This window comes from Podarcis gaigeae, assembly GCF_964106915.1.
Source record: "Podarcis gaigeae genome assembly, chromosome: 10".
NCBI lineage: Eukaryota > Metazoa > Chordata > Lepidosauria > Squamata > Lacertidae > Podarcis > Podarcis gaigeae.
The window spans coordinates 43754915-43772713 of record NC_139686.1 but is presented as its reverse complement, the minus strand read 5'-3'; the positions used below and the strand labels follow the sequence as shown (position 1 = coordinate 43772713).

The 17799-nt window shown below is 40.9% G+C and overlaps 1 protein-coding gene across 1 annotated transcript; it reads left to right on the top strand.

Moving 5' to 3' along the window:
* Positions 1-2343: 2343 nt before the first annotated feature.
* Positions 2344-14934, top strand: RAB21 (RAB21, member RAS oncogene family). Its single transcript, XM_083699515.1, has 7 exons — positions 2344-2781; positions 6777-6836; positions 6983-7090; positions 7471-7534; positions 8379-8433; positions 11201-11289; positions 13089-14934. Exons 1-7 carry the CDS (start codon positions 2614-2616, stop codon positions 13226-13228), a joined length of 684 nt encoding a protein of 227 aa, XP_083555641.1. The 5' UTR covers positions 2344-2613; the 3' UTR covers positions 13229-14934.
* The last annotated feature ends 2865 nt before the right edge of the window (positions 14935-17799 follow it).

Sequence of the window (17799 nt, the reverse complement as noted above, 5' to 3'; positions counted from 1 at the left end):
TAGTGAGGCAAGCAGAGAGGCAGGCAATTCTAGTTCTACAAGCAAATTCAGTCCCGCCTCTTCTCCCAATAAAAGCAGCTTTGTGCTAGCCAGATTCAAATCTCCTACGCTGCCTTTCATGTCTACCAACTTAACTGAGCATGCAAGCATTGCCTCCAACCCACCCCCCTTAAGACACAGCCAGGTTAACATGGGTGAAGGCACTCCTTGAAAAAGCTGTCCTTAAAATACTTAGGGCAGGGCAGGTCCCAGTCTCCTGCCTCAAGTTGTGTGCATGCATGGTCCTCCTTCAGGAGGAGTATAATTCCATCCAATATATGTTGTATCCTTTGATGCAGATCACTGCCTCCCTGGGACTTTTAGATGCAAATGAGAGATCAAGATGCATGTCATCAGTACTGTTTTCCCCAGCAGTTTCAGGCAGACATTAAATAGCATTGGGTCCAAACCAGAGCCTACAGCAGCCCAAAAACCATTGAGCAAAGCAAAAGTCTCCTCCTCTAGGACCATACTTTTAAAGACAAGAGCCACTGCAATACCATGCTACTTACCGTATTTTTCTATGTATAACACGCCCCCGTGTAAAACACACTCAAAATTAAGAAAATGGGGGGAGATTGCCCCCGTGTACAGTGGTACCTCGGGTTACAGACGCTTCAGGTTACAGACTCGCTAACCCAGAAATAGTACCTCAGGTTAAGAACTTTGCTTCAGGATGAGAACAGAAATCGCGCGGCGATAGTGGGAAGCCCTATTAGCTAAAGTGGTGCTTCAGGTTAAGAACAGTTTCAGGATTAAGAACGGACCTCCAGAATGAATTTAGTTCTTAACCTGAGGTACCACTGTATAAGACTACCCCACACTTTAAACATTATTTTTCAGTAAAAAAACCCCTAGTCTTATACACAGTAAAGTATGGTAAACTCAATCCAGCTACATGACCCAGGAGGGCACAGTGCTGCTGAGAGGTCCAGGAGAATTAATAAGAGTTGCACTCCACCCCACCCCAATCCAGGCAGTTTTACATCACATGTGTTTCTGCAGGGCAGGGGTGCCAACTTGAATAAAATATGGGGGGGTAAGCCCCGCCCCACATAATTGATCCCATGACACCCCACATAATTGATCCCATGTCTGCACACTATTTGAATGGCAATGCACGTCATCTTTGGGGAGGCCTGGCCCTCTCAAATATTTTATTGGTGGGACGAAGCCCCTTCTAAGAGTTGGCTCCTATGCAAGGGGCCTTCTACAAAACTTATCAAAGGATTTATCACAAAGGTGGGTGGCAACAGGTGGATTCTGGATCAAATTCGGCTTGAGGTCCTCCCCTTGCCAAGTGCAGAGATCTTGGGGAGTGCAGGAAATAGCAGCAGATGGGAGCAGTACAGGCGAAGGATTTTGCTTGCGCCTTCGAAAGCAAGTCGTAGGCAAATCTAACTGCCCACACGTTAGTAATCAGGTTCCAGGAGCAGAATCTCCGTTTGAAGTAGCGAGGGAAGGGGGGTGTCCTCAGGATCGAAATCCCAAAAGCCGCTTCTGAAGCTATAACGATGAATCAAGGGAGAGCTTTCCCTCCAATCCCCTTGTCGCCGACTTCAAATTAGTGTTGGAATCAACGTCCGCATCGGGACAGGACTCCTTGCTTTCATCTACTAACTTCATTGATTATCAGGGCATCTTTCTCAATAGTCGATGCGCGTTTTAATCTGTTAAGTTTTTGAAAGTTTTTGTTAATTTTTCTTTATTTTATTCTTCCTTCTGTAAACCGCTTCTCTTTACAGTCAAGCGGCGCAATTTTTTTTTTAAATGAATAAATCTTCAACGGCCTCAATCCTGCGCACCCGTACTCACGACTGCGCCACGTTACAATCAGCTGGACCTACACGGAGCAAACGTGTAGCACGGACCAGGTTTCAGAAATGCAACACACGCGCGCGCACACCCCTCTTCCCCGCCATTTTCCCCAGGCCAGACGCCCAGCGACGTTTACAATGCAGTTCAGAGGCTTGACGATCTGCACAGCGCAGAGCGAAACGTCAGTCTCTTCCTCTTTCCCAGCAGCTGCTGCTGCTGCCGGTGGCACATTATTATTATTATTATTATTATTATTATTATTATTATTATTATTATTATTATTATTATTATTATTACATTTATAGATTCCCATTATTATTATTATAAATCAACGTGATTGAAGAGCAGCTCTGCCAGGACGATGGGGGGATATACCGCCTCCTCCCGCCCCCCCCCATGGAAGTCCCCGTTCGCGGATCCTGCCAGAACCCCTTGAATTTCTTCTCCGGCCCCGCCCCCGGCTGCTTCGCCCCACCCACAATGGGCGGGGCTTCTTAGGGCCGCGGCATCAACGGCGGGCGTCGCGTCGCGTGACCGCACGTCGCGTGACGTAGGAGGAAGAAGGCGACGCCATTAGAGGGAGTCAAGCTGAGGCGCCCCCCCCCCTCCGGTAACAGGGAAGTGGGTGTCTCTTTCCTCCGGTGTCTCCTTCTACGCGGGGCCTGCCTTCTCTTCGCCGCCTCCCCCCACCCCCTGCTAGGAGAGGAGCGGGGCTGCGGATGTGAGGCCGCGGCGTCGGCGGCCACTTCGCTGCGGATGGCGGCGTCGGCGGCGACCTCTGGCGCGGGAGGCGGCGCTGCCGGCGGCGGGAGAAGCTTTTCCTTCAAGGTGGTCCTGCTGGGCGAAGGCTGCGTGGGGAAGACCTCGCTGGTCCTCCGCTACTGCGAGAACAAGTTCAATGACAAGCACATCACCACCCTACAGGTAGGTAGCCTGGCAGCAGCAGCAGCAGGAGGGGCGGCGGCGACGACGAGAGGCCGCTTCGGGGGCTTGACCCCGACACGCTCGTCTGAATGCGGTGACGCTGCTGCTCCACTTTTCCAGGCAGAGTTCTCGCAGGCTGTCTGGTCGAGGCTGGGTTTGATGAGTCCTAAGGGTGTGCACGCCTCGGCGGGGCTGTCACTTCTCGGTTATACAGGACTTAAATCGCTTTTCTTCCAAAGTGAGGAGTGGTGCTTTTAGGGCGTGAAAGTGTCGCAGAACAAGCCGCGAGCCTTTTCCTACCACATCTAGCTCAAAGCCAAATAGCTAGTAAACAATTTATGGTGGTGTTGATTCACAGGGTGGCCCTCTCTCCTCTGAAGGGTATTTTGCGTTATCTCTTGTGATGCTGAAATTTGAGTGAGAACACATGGAAGCATAAAAGTTTTTTTTATTGTGTGTGTGGACCTTTGGTGCTTGACAGATTTATGGGCACTTGTGGAATCCTCTTTCTTTTCAGGTACCAGAAGTATATTTGATAAGTGGATTCTGCTTCACAAAAGCTTATGCCACAATATGTCCCTTAATCTTTAAGGTGCCCCACAAGAACATGTGTTTCTGTGGTGCAAACAACTGGCACTAACTATATATAGAGCAGTGTGTTGTGAAATCTAGGAGCGTTGTATGCATAGTTGAACCTATTTAAATCTAGTCTTCATATAGGTTACAGTGGATTTTTAAAGAATATATGTAGCCAAGGGTAACTGAACAAGGCTGCTTACTTGGTGGCTGAGTACCCCATACACTTCCAGAATCACTTATAGAAATGATGTCACATGAAGAGCGTCTGTAAATCATAAGGGCACCAAACATGTGAAATGTGTTCTCCATGGTTCATAATGTGCTGTTCCAGTTTTTTTGAACAAAAGTAACTTTTGTGGAAAAAACCTCCCAAAAACAACAACCACCACCCAACAACAACCCAAAGATTTAGTAACTGTTCCTGTATACTATATTGTTACAAGTATTTGGGGCAAATGAGAGCAGAAAATGAAATAGTTAAAAGGAAGGGGGGGTCAATGAAATTATTGTTCTGAAATGAACACATCCGTTTCAGAAGGCTTAAATCTGATTAGAAGTTTATTGATTCTTTAAAAAATCACTCGTTTTAAGGGGCAGGGAAACTTGCTGAATCATAGTCCCAAGTGTAGTATTCACCAGAATTCTGTGTAACTTTGAATTTAAACATTTTGCGTCTTGTACATTGACTCATTAGTTTGTGGTAACTTAGTTACAGTACAATTAATGGAAGATCAAACCTGTCACTTAAATTACTGTGAAGTCATGAGTTATCACAAGATCCACCATACTGACAGCGGTGGTTTTTGAAGTTCACTTCTTAGAACTAACTTGTGGCCTCCTTCTTTTAAAAGCAACATCTGAAGGTAGTACTGTAACTTTGTAGTGTGCTGCTTGTGGTGAGTAGCAGGGAAACAAAATTATTTATGTTTGCTTAAATGCTCCTTCCAACACAGTCCTGCAGGTATGTACCTTCTGTGTTTCCTGTTGTTAAGACTGGGCAGGAGGGAAGAGGGACAGGTAGCTGTGTCATGATTCAGTGCTATTTCCCAAGCAAGGAAACATCCATCAATCCAGTATTATGTGACCACGTAGTCTCATATTACTCTGTGATTAATACTAGGAGCAAGGGAGAGATGAGTGCCCAGGATAGCTTGGTTTGCCTGGTTAGGGAAATACTTCTTTTGCAGTCTCCTTTGACCTAATATGATTTAATTTGGAATCATACATTAATTGTAGTTCAACAGCTGTGTTTGCTAGTGAAGACCTAGGTAGAGAGAACTTAGAAAACTGAAAGAGACACGCTACTTATTTTCTTACGGTTTTTACTTCATCAATTTAAGAACCTAAAATGGTTTATGTATAATTTGGCATATAAAGCTGCACTGTGTGCTATAGTTACTAAATGTAAATGTCATGGTTTTAGTGAAACATTAACTGTAAATATGCCTGGTGTTGGAGTATTTAATCATCTGTTGGCCCATGTTGTAAGCTGAGCAAGAAAGACCCTGCTGTTGGTTTTACCATAAGTGGCTGTGGTCTGTTCTGTGGTGATGCAGTTATGGTACCTAAGTTGTGGAACTGTCTTCTGTGGCAACTTTCTTTTACTAAAGGCACAACAATCTTTTGTTGACCTCCTTCTGATGCCTGTAAAAACATACCTGTTGCTTCTGACATTTCAGAATAAATGAGCTTAGAGCAGGTTTGCCTACTGCAGGAACTATGTTCTGTTGTAATTTTGAGTAATGATTTAGTGTTGATTGATAGGTTGTATTTTTGTTGGAATATTTGCACACTGCCCTGATAACCTTCAGTTTTAAAATACAATACAGTCGTACCTTGGATCTCGAACATCTTGGCTCCTGAACAAATCAGCTCCCGAATGATTGAAACCCGGAAGTGAGTGTTCTGGATTTCGAACGATTTTCGGAAGCCTAATGTCCAGTGCAGCTTCTGATTGGTTGCAGGACGTTCTTGCAGCCAATTGGAAGCTGCACCTTTGTTTTTTAACAGTTCCGGGAATCGAGCAGACTCCTGGAATGCATTCTGTTCATGAACCAAGGTACAACTGTACCAAGGATGAAATGGCAAGTTACTTCAAGGCAGGCCTGGCCTGGGCAGAGGGGTGGGGGAACGGGGTACAATTGCCCTGGGCCTTGAAGGGCTAAGCTGGCCAGAGGACCCTGCCAGACTTACACTGTCATGCCAAGAACGCTCTGTGTCTCCCAGTAGACCGGGAACTCCTGCCCCAGCCTCAGATAAGTTCTGCACAGACCTGCCTCAACATACTGCTGTTGGCTTTTTCCATTTGAAGAAAAGGAGTGATGGCGTGGTCAACAAAAGGAAACCTATATTTGGGCTTAAGTAATATTATCTCTAGAAGCAGCATGATCCACAGTAATACTTTCCGCAGCACTTTACACACCAAACAATAACTTTTATACAGTTAAGGCCCAGGGTATAGCCTGAATAAATATAAGACCACCCAAAAAAGCAGGATATAAATATATCAAGCAAAGGTACCATCAGTCTACAATAGAGAGGAACTGTAATTAACTTTTTTAAAAAAATACAAACTGCTGCAAGCTGTATAAAAAATATTATATCACTCACCAATTTATTTCTGGAAAAATGGAAGAAAATAGCTTTTTGAAGATGGAGAGGAGGTAGAGAATGAGATGCGGAGACATTTTTTCCATCACAGCTCCAGCAGCATACCTCATGCGTACGTACATGTGTTGAGGCCCCAACTTAGGAAAGGCCCTTGGAGTCAATTGTGAACTGTGGGCATCTATCAAGTACATTTTGTTCAGTCTTTGGAGTTGCTTCTAAGTATATTGTGGAGAAACCAAGCTTTTAGATGCATGTGTAGCTCTTAAAATTCATGCTCCTGATTGCATTTTGTTCTTGGATAGCTGTACTCTGATACAAAAAGTTAAAAGAAGTTTTACCATTTGAGCTGATTTTCTGTGCTGTTACTGTTACCTGTCTTCATGGTATGACAGTTTCATAATTGACTATTTGTAAGAAAACTGTTTACTTCTTTAAATACTTATATTGACTTCCATAAAAGTATATTATGGTTGTTAACAGTGAAACATAAAAAATAAACAATAAACAAACAGAGCAGTAATCAGGTTAGGACAAACTTGGCATGCTGGTATTAAATATAAGCAAAGGCCTGGAAGAAAAAGTAAGTTTTTAGCAACACCAAAAACTGGTATTGTTTGCCTTGCCTTAAACATATGCCTCTTGTTCACTATATTCCATTTTTGCAGTAGATAGATATCTTTATCTCATTGTAGATAATGCATTGAGTGCACTTAAATGACTGTAATTCTGCTGAATTTCTTCAACACATCATGAATCAGTTTTACTTTGGCATAAGGTATTTAATGTTCATATGTTCTTTATTGTAGGCATCTTTTCTAACAAAGAAGCTAAATATTGGAGGAAAAAGAGTAAACCTTGCAATATGGGTATGTGTTTATTGATTACATTTCTTGTGTGTCTAAAGATAGAACTCTGTTTATCATACCAAAATATCAAGGCGTATCAAAATAGCACTGACTTTAATTTTACTAGCTTAAAAAAGAACTAACATAAATGTATTTGCTTCATGCAGGATACAGCAGGGCAAGAAAGATTTCATGCACTGGGTCCTATTTACTACAGAGACTCTAATGGAGCTATTTTAGTGTATGATATAACAGATGAAGACTCTTTCCAGAAGGTAACTATACCCTTTCCATTGAAGAAGTAAACTCAAAAGCTTCCATGTTGACCAGATCTTTTTGAAACTAATACTGTAATCATTTTTATTTTTATTTTGCTATGGTACAGTGTAGGACTTGAAGAACTTTGGTACCAACTTGGTTTCATGTAATGGTTGTGCAACTTACCTAAAATCTCTTTGAGCTAATATCCTATACACTTACATACCTGCTGAGTAGACAGGGATAGGATTGCTTTCAGTGTAGGAAACCAGGCGAGATGGGAATTTCTACCTGCTTGTATTTTAATGTTAGATAGATTTATGCTAGATTCTTTTCTGTCTTAGTGCTTACTATAATCCTGAAGTGAAATAATAGAAATTTCTTTTCATTCTTGCAGGTAAAAAACTGGGTCAAAGAATTAAGAAAAATGTTGGGAAATGAAATTTGTCTATGCATAGTTGGTAAGCTTTTGGTTTTCCACACCTTACTTTATGACTAGGGGATCTTGTTCAGTTTAAGTGCTAATTGTCTTTTAAATTATTGTGCAACACTTATCAAACGGCTTCTCTACAGCTTCATAAGGGTACACAGTTGTGTTTACTATTGCACAGTAAAAAGAAACTATATTTGTGCACCTTAAAAGTGAAGTGATAGTAAAGCAGAAGGTTAAATGGTGGTAGCAATAATGTGAAAAGCTTCCTTGAGCAAAAGATGACACATTTCTAAACATTTTGTAATCCTGATAGGGAATGGTTTCCTAGATACCCATGTCCAAGAAAACAATGCAAAACCTCTTTGGGAACATGATACAATTTACCTAGTATTGCAAATGTTTAGATTGGTGAAGGATTTCCAAAAGTAGGATTATACTACAGGTGATACTGACATTTCATGTAAAAAACTTCAGTATCTCCTTAAAACTGCCAACCGCTGTTGCATTAACCACAGTTTCCTGTGGAATTGCAAAAGTGAGCGCATCTTGAAGTTTTTTTGCTTCTACAAACTGTTCAGAGTGGAGGAGTGTGCTTTTTGTTTTTTTTAGCGGCAGTGTAAGGGGCTGCAGAAGGTCTTGAAATCTTTCTGTCCACTCCCACTGCATAGCAATCTCATAAACAATCTTGGGTGGTGTGAGGTTGTTGAGCTAAAGGTTGTTAACTGGCTAACAATTGGGTGGATGTAGCAGCAAAGGAGCTAATGTCTCATGGGCTTGGAAATGGAAAAAAAAAGAGGCTAGAAATATTGAAAATATTGAGCAGATGTGCTTTCTCATTTTTTGGACACTAAGAAACTTTGAATTCCTAACAGGTAACAAAATAGATTTGGACAAGGAAAGGCATGTCTCTATTCAAGAAGCAGAAACGTAAGTTGAAGTCTCAGTTTTAATAGCACTTTGAAGATATTATCATTATTTTCCCACCTGCACTACATTTGGTTAACAATAATTTTGCCTGGATTTTGCAGTGTATTCTTCATGGTAGTGTGACTCCTATTTTTCTCTGATTTAAATTTCTGGATTCCATGATATATTTTTTAAGTTATGTTGCTGGTTGTGGTGCATCATCAATTTTTTCAACAGATTGCTGCAATCCAAATTGCAAGTACCTGAGAATGAACCCCATTGAATTAAATAATAGTAATAATAATAATAATAATAATAATAATAATAATAATAATAATAATAATAATTTTTTATTTGTACCCCAGCCGGAGCCGGGCTCAGAGCAGCTAACATCATATAAATAATACAATATGCATAAAAACAAACAATCAATCAATTAAAATGCATCCCAAAATTAATTCAAATAAATTAAAATTAAAGTTAAAACTGGACAAATGACCATCCTCAGGTTAAAACTGAAAGCGGTTAATACTCGCCAGGACCAATAGGGTTGACTTCTCATTAGAAATGGTTAATAGAAATGGTTAGGATTGCCCTGTAAATTATTTTGGGCTTGGCTTTGGTGAATGTTTAACAGTAACGCAACAGCCTATTGGTTTTTTGTTCCCTGGCATGGGAGAGAAGTGCTGGCTTATATTCCTTTATAGAAACATGGGATGAAGTGCTCTAGTTCTTTTTAATAAGGTTCTTATTTACTTTTCATGGTACAGAAGATACATTTTGAGTAACAATAGTTACAATAGCAAACAACAAGCAGCTTGTCCCATTAAAATTATAAACTTTGTCATGCTATGTAATACAGCACGACAAAGCATGGGTTACTTTAAAATATCACACCACATTTTCCCGTGAGTGTTGGGTGGATTCCTGCCACAGTATGGACAATTTATGTATTCAGTAAACATTTGCCACATGTTATAAAAACAAACAGGAATTGTTTTGCCCTTTGCCTCTCTGACCTGACATGTTAATTTCTCAGCAAATGATACTGACCATAAGGATTCCTAGTTTTTGAGACTACTCTCTCCCTTCATAATACATAAGGGTCCCCTGTATCTTTCTCATTGCTCCTTGCACTCCTTTTCTTTGCTAAGCTTGTGGAAGTTCAGCCCTTGCCCATGTGTGGCTGCTCCAGGTTCTGGATTTCCTAGCCAACAGAGGTCTGTCTAGCCCCTTGTCTGACTTTCTGCCAAAAGGCAAAACCATTTTTAGAGTGGTCATTGGCCTCCATAAGCTGACTTGTGCAGCCACTTGCTATGATTTGTTCAACTGCTTTTACGTAGTTCTTAATTGGTATTATTAATGTGTTTTTACCTGATTTTTGCATTTTGCTATATGTATTTTTCTTTAGGTTGAAACTAGTGGTGACTACACAATGGAATGGGGCTTTGGCTCATGCAGTGGGACTTCCCCTTACTTTATTCTGCCTGCAGTGTCCTGCATACCTTCCAAAATCTGCTTTATATGATTGGGGGTGGGTCTAAAACTGATCGGGGAGGAGGCTTGAAAGGGAAGTCCCTTTGCATGGGCTGGTTGGGTTCCAGCCTTTGTAGCTTACTGTTAAGTCACTTTGAGAACCATCTGGTGGAAAGACAGTTTAACAAATAGCCTCCATATTAATTAATTAACTGCAACTTCAAACATGGCACCTACTTACTTAGTGCATTTATATCCCACCATTCTTCCAAGGTGGTGTACTTGGTGTACACCAAGGTGGTGTACAAGGAGAGAGCCAGTGTAGTGTAGTGGTTAAGAGCGGTAGACTTGTAATCTGGTGAACCGGGTTCGCGTCTCCGCTCCTCCACATGCAGCTGCTGGGTGACCTTGGGCTAGTCACACTTCTCTGAAGTCTCTCAGCCTCACTCACCTCACAGAGTGTTTGTTGTGGGGCAGGAAGGGAAAGGAGAATGTTAGCTGCTTTGAGACTCCTTTGGGTAGTGATAAAGCGGGAAATCAAATCCAAACTCCTCCTCTTCTTCTTCTTCTCCCTCTCCTCATTTTATCCTCAACAGCAGCCTGTTGAGGTAGGTTAGGCTGAGGGACAGTGACTGGCCCAAAGTCCACCCAGTGAGTTTTATGGCTTAGGGGGGATTTGAACTGCAACCTTCCAGCTGTTAGTCCATCAGTCTGAGCATTACATCACATTGGCTCCCAACTTACTACTATGTTGGCATTTTCTGTCTCGAGAGACAATGGACTGCGTCTCTGGGGGTGAGGTCAAGCTGCCGGAGAATCACAGCACCCGCTGTGGTTGCAGAGACCAGTAACTTGTAACTGATGCCTCCCATGTTGTTTTTGCTGCAATAGCAGCTCTGAAGGGACACCTCTGGAGCGCAAGCCTGGGCAGTATGTATGGAGGTCCTAGGGTGCCCAGATGACAAGACACTCTGCCCCCCTCTTGCTGATGTGGTCCAAGGAAAGCCAAGCAATATATTTGGCACCAGCTTGGCTGCAGGAGTTACTGGAATGAGGCATACAAGATGCCGTCCAACCGTCTTAAGGGACTCCCCGTCAGATTTGTGTAGGGTTTACTCTTTCATCTTTTCTTCTCCTGAATGTGTCCTGCAAGGCTACTAATGTGCATATATTTCATCTATTTCCTCTATGCTGAATGCTGAAGGAAATCTAAGTTTTATACTTAACTACAACATTCCCTTAAAATGTAGAATGATGTTTGAAGATTGCTACTGTTTTTTAGTTGGGAGCTAAAGGCTTTCCTTATTTCCAGGTATGCAGAATCGGTGGGAGCAAAACACTATCACACATCAGCCAAACAGAACAAAGGCATAGAAGAACTCTTTCTTGACCTGTGTAAAAGTAGGTTATTTTGTGTTGAGTTGCTTGTTATGTTACTGTTGTGAAATTGGGAAATTTTAATTGCAGCTCAAGTGCAACCAGTATTAAAAAGGGCTACCTGGTATAACTTGTGTTTCATAAACATTTAATCTATTTGGATGCAGCTGGAACAGCATTTCTGTCCAGATGGATGTTTTTGCTCTACATCAGGGGTGAGGAGCCTCTAGCACACAGGCTAAGCTTGGCCCACCACTGGGTCAAACCTGCCTGTCTGCCAATAAGCTATCACTCTGAGGGGAGGGGAGGTAGGCTGATGGGCAGAGCAGGGCAGGGTTTGATTTTGCATTGACTGTGCATGTTGGCTCCCCTACTGGGAACTGGTGTACACAGCAAAAATAGTAAGATTTAATCTCTGCTCATCAACTGACAAGTGGAGATTAAATCCTGCTCATTTTCTCTGGGTGTGCTTGTTCTTCTGCTGATGTCAGATGTTCCGTTTTGAAGTCCTGACTGTTGGGACTGCAGAGTGCAGTGCAAGGCTATTTAAAAGCCCTTTCGCAAACAGCCATACATGGCTGTTTAAATCTCTCACTTTTGGAAATCTCTAGAGCACCATGGGGCTTTTTGGAAAAGGGCTTTCAAAGAATCCCATGTTGCACAATAAAGTCCCGATAGTCAGGGCTTCCAAGTGCAGCAGCATCTGATGCCACTGTGACACTGGGTGTTTAATAGGTGGACGACCTTGCACACTTGTCCAATTTGGTCTCCAGGAATGTGGAAATAAGGATCTGGCTAGAAAAGATTCCCTACCCTTTCGCTACATGAATGTTAGTCACTATGCAGTTTTGAATACTTCTGCACATTGTCGGATTTTATTGCATGTTAAACTCTTACTACATTGAATTGGCCATATTTCACCTGCTGATATGGTTGTACTGCTTAATCTATACATCTGAGTTCCTTAAAGGTAAAGGACCCCTACTTAGCTGAATTCTTGTATTTCAATGAAAACTACATCTATGTTAAAATATTGAGACTTAAGTTGTGTTGTCACCCCTTGGCCCAGGATTTTTTTTAAAAATTGTGCTGGATAGTCAAGTTTTTCAAAAGTGGAGGTTGGCACCTTCTTGGGTAAAATTGCCCTGGGCTACAACACTACATTCTACATCATAGAACATTCATATCTGAGTTACTGTCCCAGATGGATGGTGAAATTTTCCTCTGATATTGTATTGTAAGTAATGCCCAATGGACACCCAAGTCAAAGCCTGAGGATTTTTTGTACAACCAACAATACTGAAAAGTTGTTGCTATACTCACTGACAGGTGGGACCGCTGGTGTTGAATTATCTATGGCTAGTGATATCCAGTAAAATAGTAATCTACCAGTCTCATTAACTATCTCAGGGTAACAAAATGCATTTTTAATTAAATAAATTTGTAGGTAGACTTGTGAGCTATTACTGCATCTGAACTTGTACAACCTCCAGCAGCCTAGCTGCTGAACCTTATGGATTTAGAATTTGTTACGCTTTTGTAGTAGATAGTCATGATTAAGTTGTCCCATTCTTTTCAGTGGACCTTCTCTAAGCATGAGTTAATCTGAATCCAACCCTTTATCTTGGCCTAAGAACGTACTGGGCATTTAACATTAGCCTTCCATTTATAAATATTAGGATGGCTAGCTTGCAAATCTGTCAAAAGTCTCTCGCTGCTTCTTCTTCTGTAAAACATTATGAATATGCTAAACTGAACCAGTGTGACTTAAATTGCTTTTATGAGTGACTAATCTAACCTAATGCAATATCCTTCAATTCTAGGAATGATAGAAACAGCGCAAGTCGATGAGAGAGCACGAGGCAATGGTTCCAGTCAGTCAGGAACTGCAAGGCGGGGAGTACAGATAATTGATGATGAACCAGCAGCTCAGACCAGTGGAGGCTGCTGCTCATCTGGATAATTGTATAAGACTGTGTATCTTGCCCCTTAGTGAAGACTGCCGTATTCAAAGTCTCATTCTTTATCAGTGGAGAATCGGAATTAACAGTATTCAAAATCATTTCTAACAATTCAGTACCATTAAGTGCTAAACTAGTGGAGTATGTGACCAGAGAATTGGCATTTTCTACAATGGTTAACAAAGCAAACCAATGGCCTTTTTACATAGTTCTTCAATAATGAATAATATTGCATGTGGGAAAGACTTATGGCTTCATTTATATTTTAAATGAGATCATTATTTAATAACTTATATACACTATTGGAATGAGACATTTTTTGCAGCCCTTTGTATTTTGTGGTAGATTGAACTGTTATCACTTCAAAATTGCAAATTGATTTCTTTTTAATTAGCAGATACTGAATACTATTTTTGCAGGGTTGGTGTCAACCTATAACTGTCTGACTACTTTGATATATTCATTCTGTACTCCATGCTGGTAAAAATAAATTGTAAATTACATATTAAATATTTTATCTGCTTTTACAAGTGCAGGTGCAGAAATATGTACATTAGTCTTGTCAGTGATTGTGAAGTGAGTAACAGCTGGTGAAAAAGAAACAAATTTCATTATTGACTGCTCACTTTTATCCTTGCTAGATTATGTCCATTCTTTTTGCTTGCTCTGAAGTTCACATATTTTGGGAGAAACTTTCTGGCAAGTATAGGTCTCTAAACACATAAGGTCTAAACATCTAGTTGGAATGTTGTGATTTGCTTCTACACTTGTTTCTTCTAATAGAAGTTTGACATGCCTAAAATATTGAACTGCTTTATAGCTGCTTTTGTCACACAAGAATTGAATCTTACAAACTTGGCTGCTTCCATCTGATAATCACTAAGCAAGACCTGATCACGAAACTTCTGTTCTTTTATCCTTGCTTCTTCTTGTCAAGCTTTTCCTCCAGTTAAAGAAATGAAAATAAGTGAAAAATAACTTGGCTGCAACAGTTTTCTTTGGGGGGTTTTTAATAGGCCATTCAAATTGGAAAGAACGCAATGTGTTTTGTATCAGCTTTGTTGAAATCCACTTGGTTTTTGAATAGGAGGGATTACAAATAAGAATATAGAAAGTATCTTCTGAAGGGACAGCAATTTGGAAAATAACCTGGAACTGTTCTTGTATTGGAACTAGAAGAGTAAAGCTAAAGTAGAATGCTAAAGAAAATTTCACTGAAGGTATTATTTGGTAAATGGGTATATGTTGGTGTGGAAATGGAGTACATGGTTTAGCCTTAGAAAACTGGCTTGTGTGATCCTCATACTAATGTCATGTGGTGCTTTGAATTTTCAGTAGTGCAGTGATCAATATTCACATTCAAACCTAAAAATAAAGGTGCACTGAGAACTTGATACCAACCTTATTAACTTCACTCTCCAATACCTGGCACATAAGCTTTAAGGGTATTAGTCTTCTAAAACATTGCATGGATTTATTATCTTTCACAAGTTGTATGAAAATCAGGTGAGGCTTATGAGAAGAAACTAGCTGCCACACATGGCTATAATCTTATTTAATATGTACATTGTACTCTGTACCTTTGACCTTAATTGTAAGTTAGATGATCTGTTAAAGTGCATCTGTTTAGTTTGGTTACTGTGACTTAAACCATGTGCTGCTGTAAGCTACTCTATCTTCATTAAATATTCATATTTAGTACCTTTTACTTACAACTACTTTTCTCTAGTGGATACTGTGTAGCATGGTAGTAATAAAATGGACATAGGCTCAAACAGAGAGGGATCTGAAGTTGACTGAGAAGGTAAGGCTTCTTTCCGCCAGTTCTTTATTTGCATTAAAGTTAATGACTCTTAAAAATTAGTCTTTGGCCCTTGTAACTGCAAAGTAGGACAAGAAATTAGTGTATCGGTCTGAAAATCCTTTGGTGATGATTCAAGCAGCACCTTCCTGCTTCACCAGTCACTTAATTCGGACTGGGGTTTGGGAAGTCTTTGCAATCCTGAAGGTAGTTAGATCCTTAGCAGAAGCAGAACCCACCTTCAGAAATCTATTTTAGGTACAATTCTGAGCCACCTAACATAAATGCACCTTAATCCTAGTTACTCCATTCTTGCTCTCCTTCAGCTGGTTGGTGGTGCGAGTTTCATTCAGAAGCATTTGTCAAAGCTTATCACACTTGTCCACAGGAGTGTTGCATGAGTTTAGAAACCACTGTTCCCTTTATGTTTTGACAAGTGCCAGACCTTCCAAACTCAAACACAGATGATGAACATTGGGTAAGATAAAGTTGTGGGTGCATTTAATGGTTAGATTGATTAGATTTTTTCATTTTACATACTTTTAGGGCTTCCATGTAGGAATGCGAAGTAACACTTTATTTCATTAATAATAATAATAATAATTTAAAAAAATTATTACTATGCTTCCCATCTGACCCCCCCCCCCCGGCTTCATTACCACCACTGAGAAAGTCTGTTCTCGTGTTGGCAAAGGTGATTTAAAAAGCTTTTTTTGCCTGGTGTCAAAAACATAATGATGGTGCAAAGAGTGCCTCTTTGGGGAAAGCATTCCATAAACGGGGAGCCACCATTGAGAAGGCACATACTTGTGTCACCAACCTCTGCACAGAAAGGGGCCTCAGATGACAGATATAGGGTCCAGGTTGGTTGTCCCTTGGATTAATAATTATTTTTCCCAGAACTTTTATTTGTTTTTTTTAAAATGTCAGTATATAGCAAATGGGGACTGTGCAAAGGGAACCAACACTAGTTCAGATTAATTTAGTTACTGCCAGTTCAAATGTTTACTCCATGTTTACTTTTCATTTTGTATTTTTTGTTTCATTCTCTTGTATTTGTGCATAGCAGTCAGGGGGTTGTGGTGGCATTTGTCACTGCAAAAATAGTTCGCTTGTGCAGATTCTTAACATATTACAATTGGAAGGAAAAATAGAAGGCATAAAGAGCTCTGCAATGCATGCTTGTGTGAAGTAAAGACATACAGAGGGGTAATTGAGAAGAGCATAGTATATTAGAGTCCTAGTGGCGGGGCTGAAGTGAAATGAATCACCTGTTTTTCCCACTTCAATACACTGCTACAGAATCATTCTGAAACGAATGATTAAGCCTTGTAAAAACTGCCTTGTAAATTAGGGCAGGTCCTAATAGAAGTGGTTAAGTTCCTACTTGATTTTGTCAATTGCTGTCTGTTCTGAAATGAATTTGAGTCTCTTCCTCACTGCACACTCTAGAGTGAAAGTGCATGAACTATAAGTCCATCAGACATGCTAATATGGACCCACGAAAGTTGAAACCATATTCTAGAAGAGATCTCTCCCTTTTAGGAAATAGAGATAAATGCCATGGCCACAGCCATTGACCTCATCAGCCAGAGTGCTTAGCTGATTGAACTCTGGACATTCATACTATAGTTGTGTAAAAAAAAGAAATAGAGTTTACCCAAATGGCTGCTATAAATGACAGGATAATTACTTCAAGTTATTATCAGCTAAGAGCTGTAATTATTTTCTAGTTGAAAAATAACACAGTTTAGCAGTGTCAGATTCACTAATACTCCATGCAAGATTCTGCAAGACCCCTGCACTTCTAGCACTTGTGATTAATAAAGGGGTTGTTTAAATGTACATTTTCCAAAAAGGTGGTATGGATTTTCCGCCTGATGTGCAACTTCAGTGTGCACTTACAATCTTTAGATGCTGATCATTAGTGATGTTAATACAGTGGTACCTCTGGTTAAGTACTTAATTCATTCCGGAGGTCCGTACTTAACCTGAAACTGTTCTTAACCTGAAGCACCACTTTAGCTAATGGGGCCTCCCGCTGCTGCTGCGCTGCCGGAGCATGATTTCTGTTCTCATCCTGAAGCAAAGTACTTAACCTGAAGCACTATTTCTGGGTTAGTGGAGTCTGTAACCTGAAGCATATGTAACCTGAAGTGTATGTAACCCAAGGTACCACTGTATGTGTTCACTGATTTACTGGTAGGTACAGTGCTTTTGGGTTTCACCAGGACTACTGAATGGCCAAACTGAGGGGTGTGTGGTTGTGGTAGCTGTGTGCAGCAGGAAGAAAGTGCAGAGTAAGCCATAAAAGAAGAGATTAAGAGATAACGAGGGTCTCACACTGCAAAGGATAGTAGAATGCGACGTGGTTTGCGGTGTCATACTGGCTCAGACTCTTGCCTGGTATAGTCACCACACTGAGCAAATCTTTAGGAGACAAGGTGCCTAAGGTGACTTCTTAGGCAGAGCACTAGTTAACAGCTTATGCTGCTAATATTTAGCGCAAGGCAGAGAGAAAGTGAGCTGAAAATATTTGTTGTTCTGGGCGCCCTAGATGCGTAGTTTGTAGGTTTTCTTGCCCTCTTTTCTCTCTCCCTTTCCATCTTTGCTAAATAGCCACCTGTCCCTGGCACCTGCCAACTGTAGTTCCAGTGGCGATGTGGAGGCCAGGAAGCAAAACCTCTGAAACTTATCTTCAGGTTCATATAGATGATGCAGGTGGCCTTTGAAGGCAGCCGGGACCCAGGCCATTAATCAATTTAAAGAGGA

Bases quoted from the DNA above. Each gene is read 5' to 3' on its own strand.
- RAB21 (XM_083699515.1), top strand. From the start codon at position 2,614: ATGGCGGCGTCGGCGGCGACCTCTGGCGCGGGAGGCGGCGCTGCCGGC. The intron at 7,091-7,470 runs GTAACTATACCC...TCATTCTTGCAG, and splicing joins ATGAAGACTCTTTCCAGAAG to GTAAAAAACTGGGTCAAAGA. The intron at 11,290-13,088 runs GTAGGTTATTTT...CTTCAATTCTAG, and splicing joins CTTTCTTGACCTGTGTAAAA to GAATGATAGAAACAGCGCAA.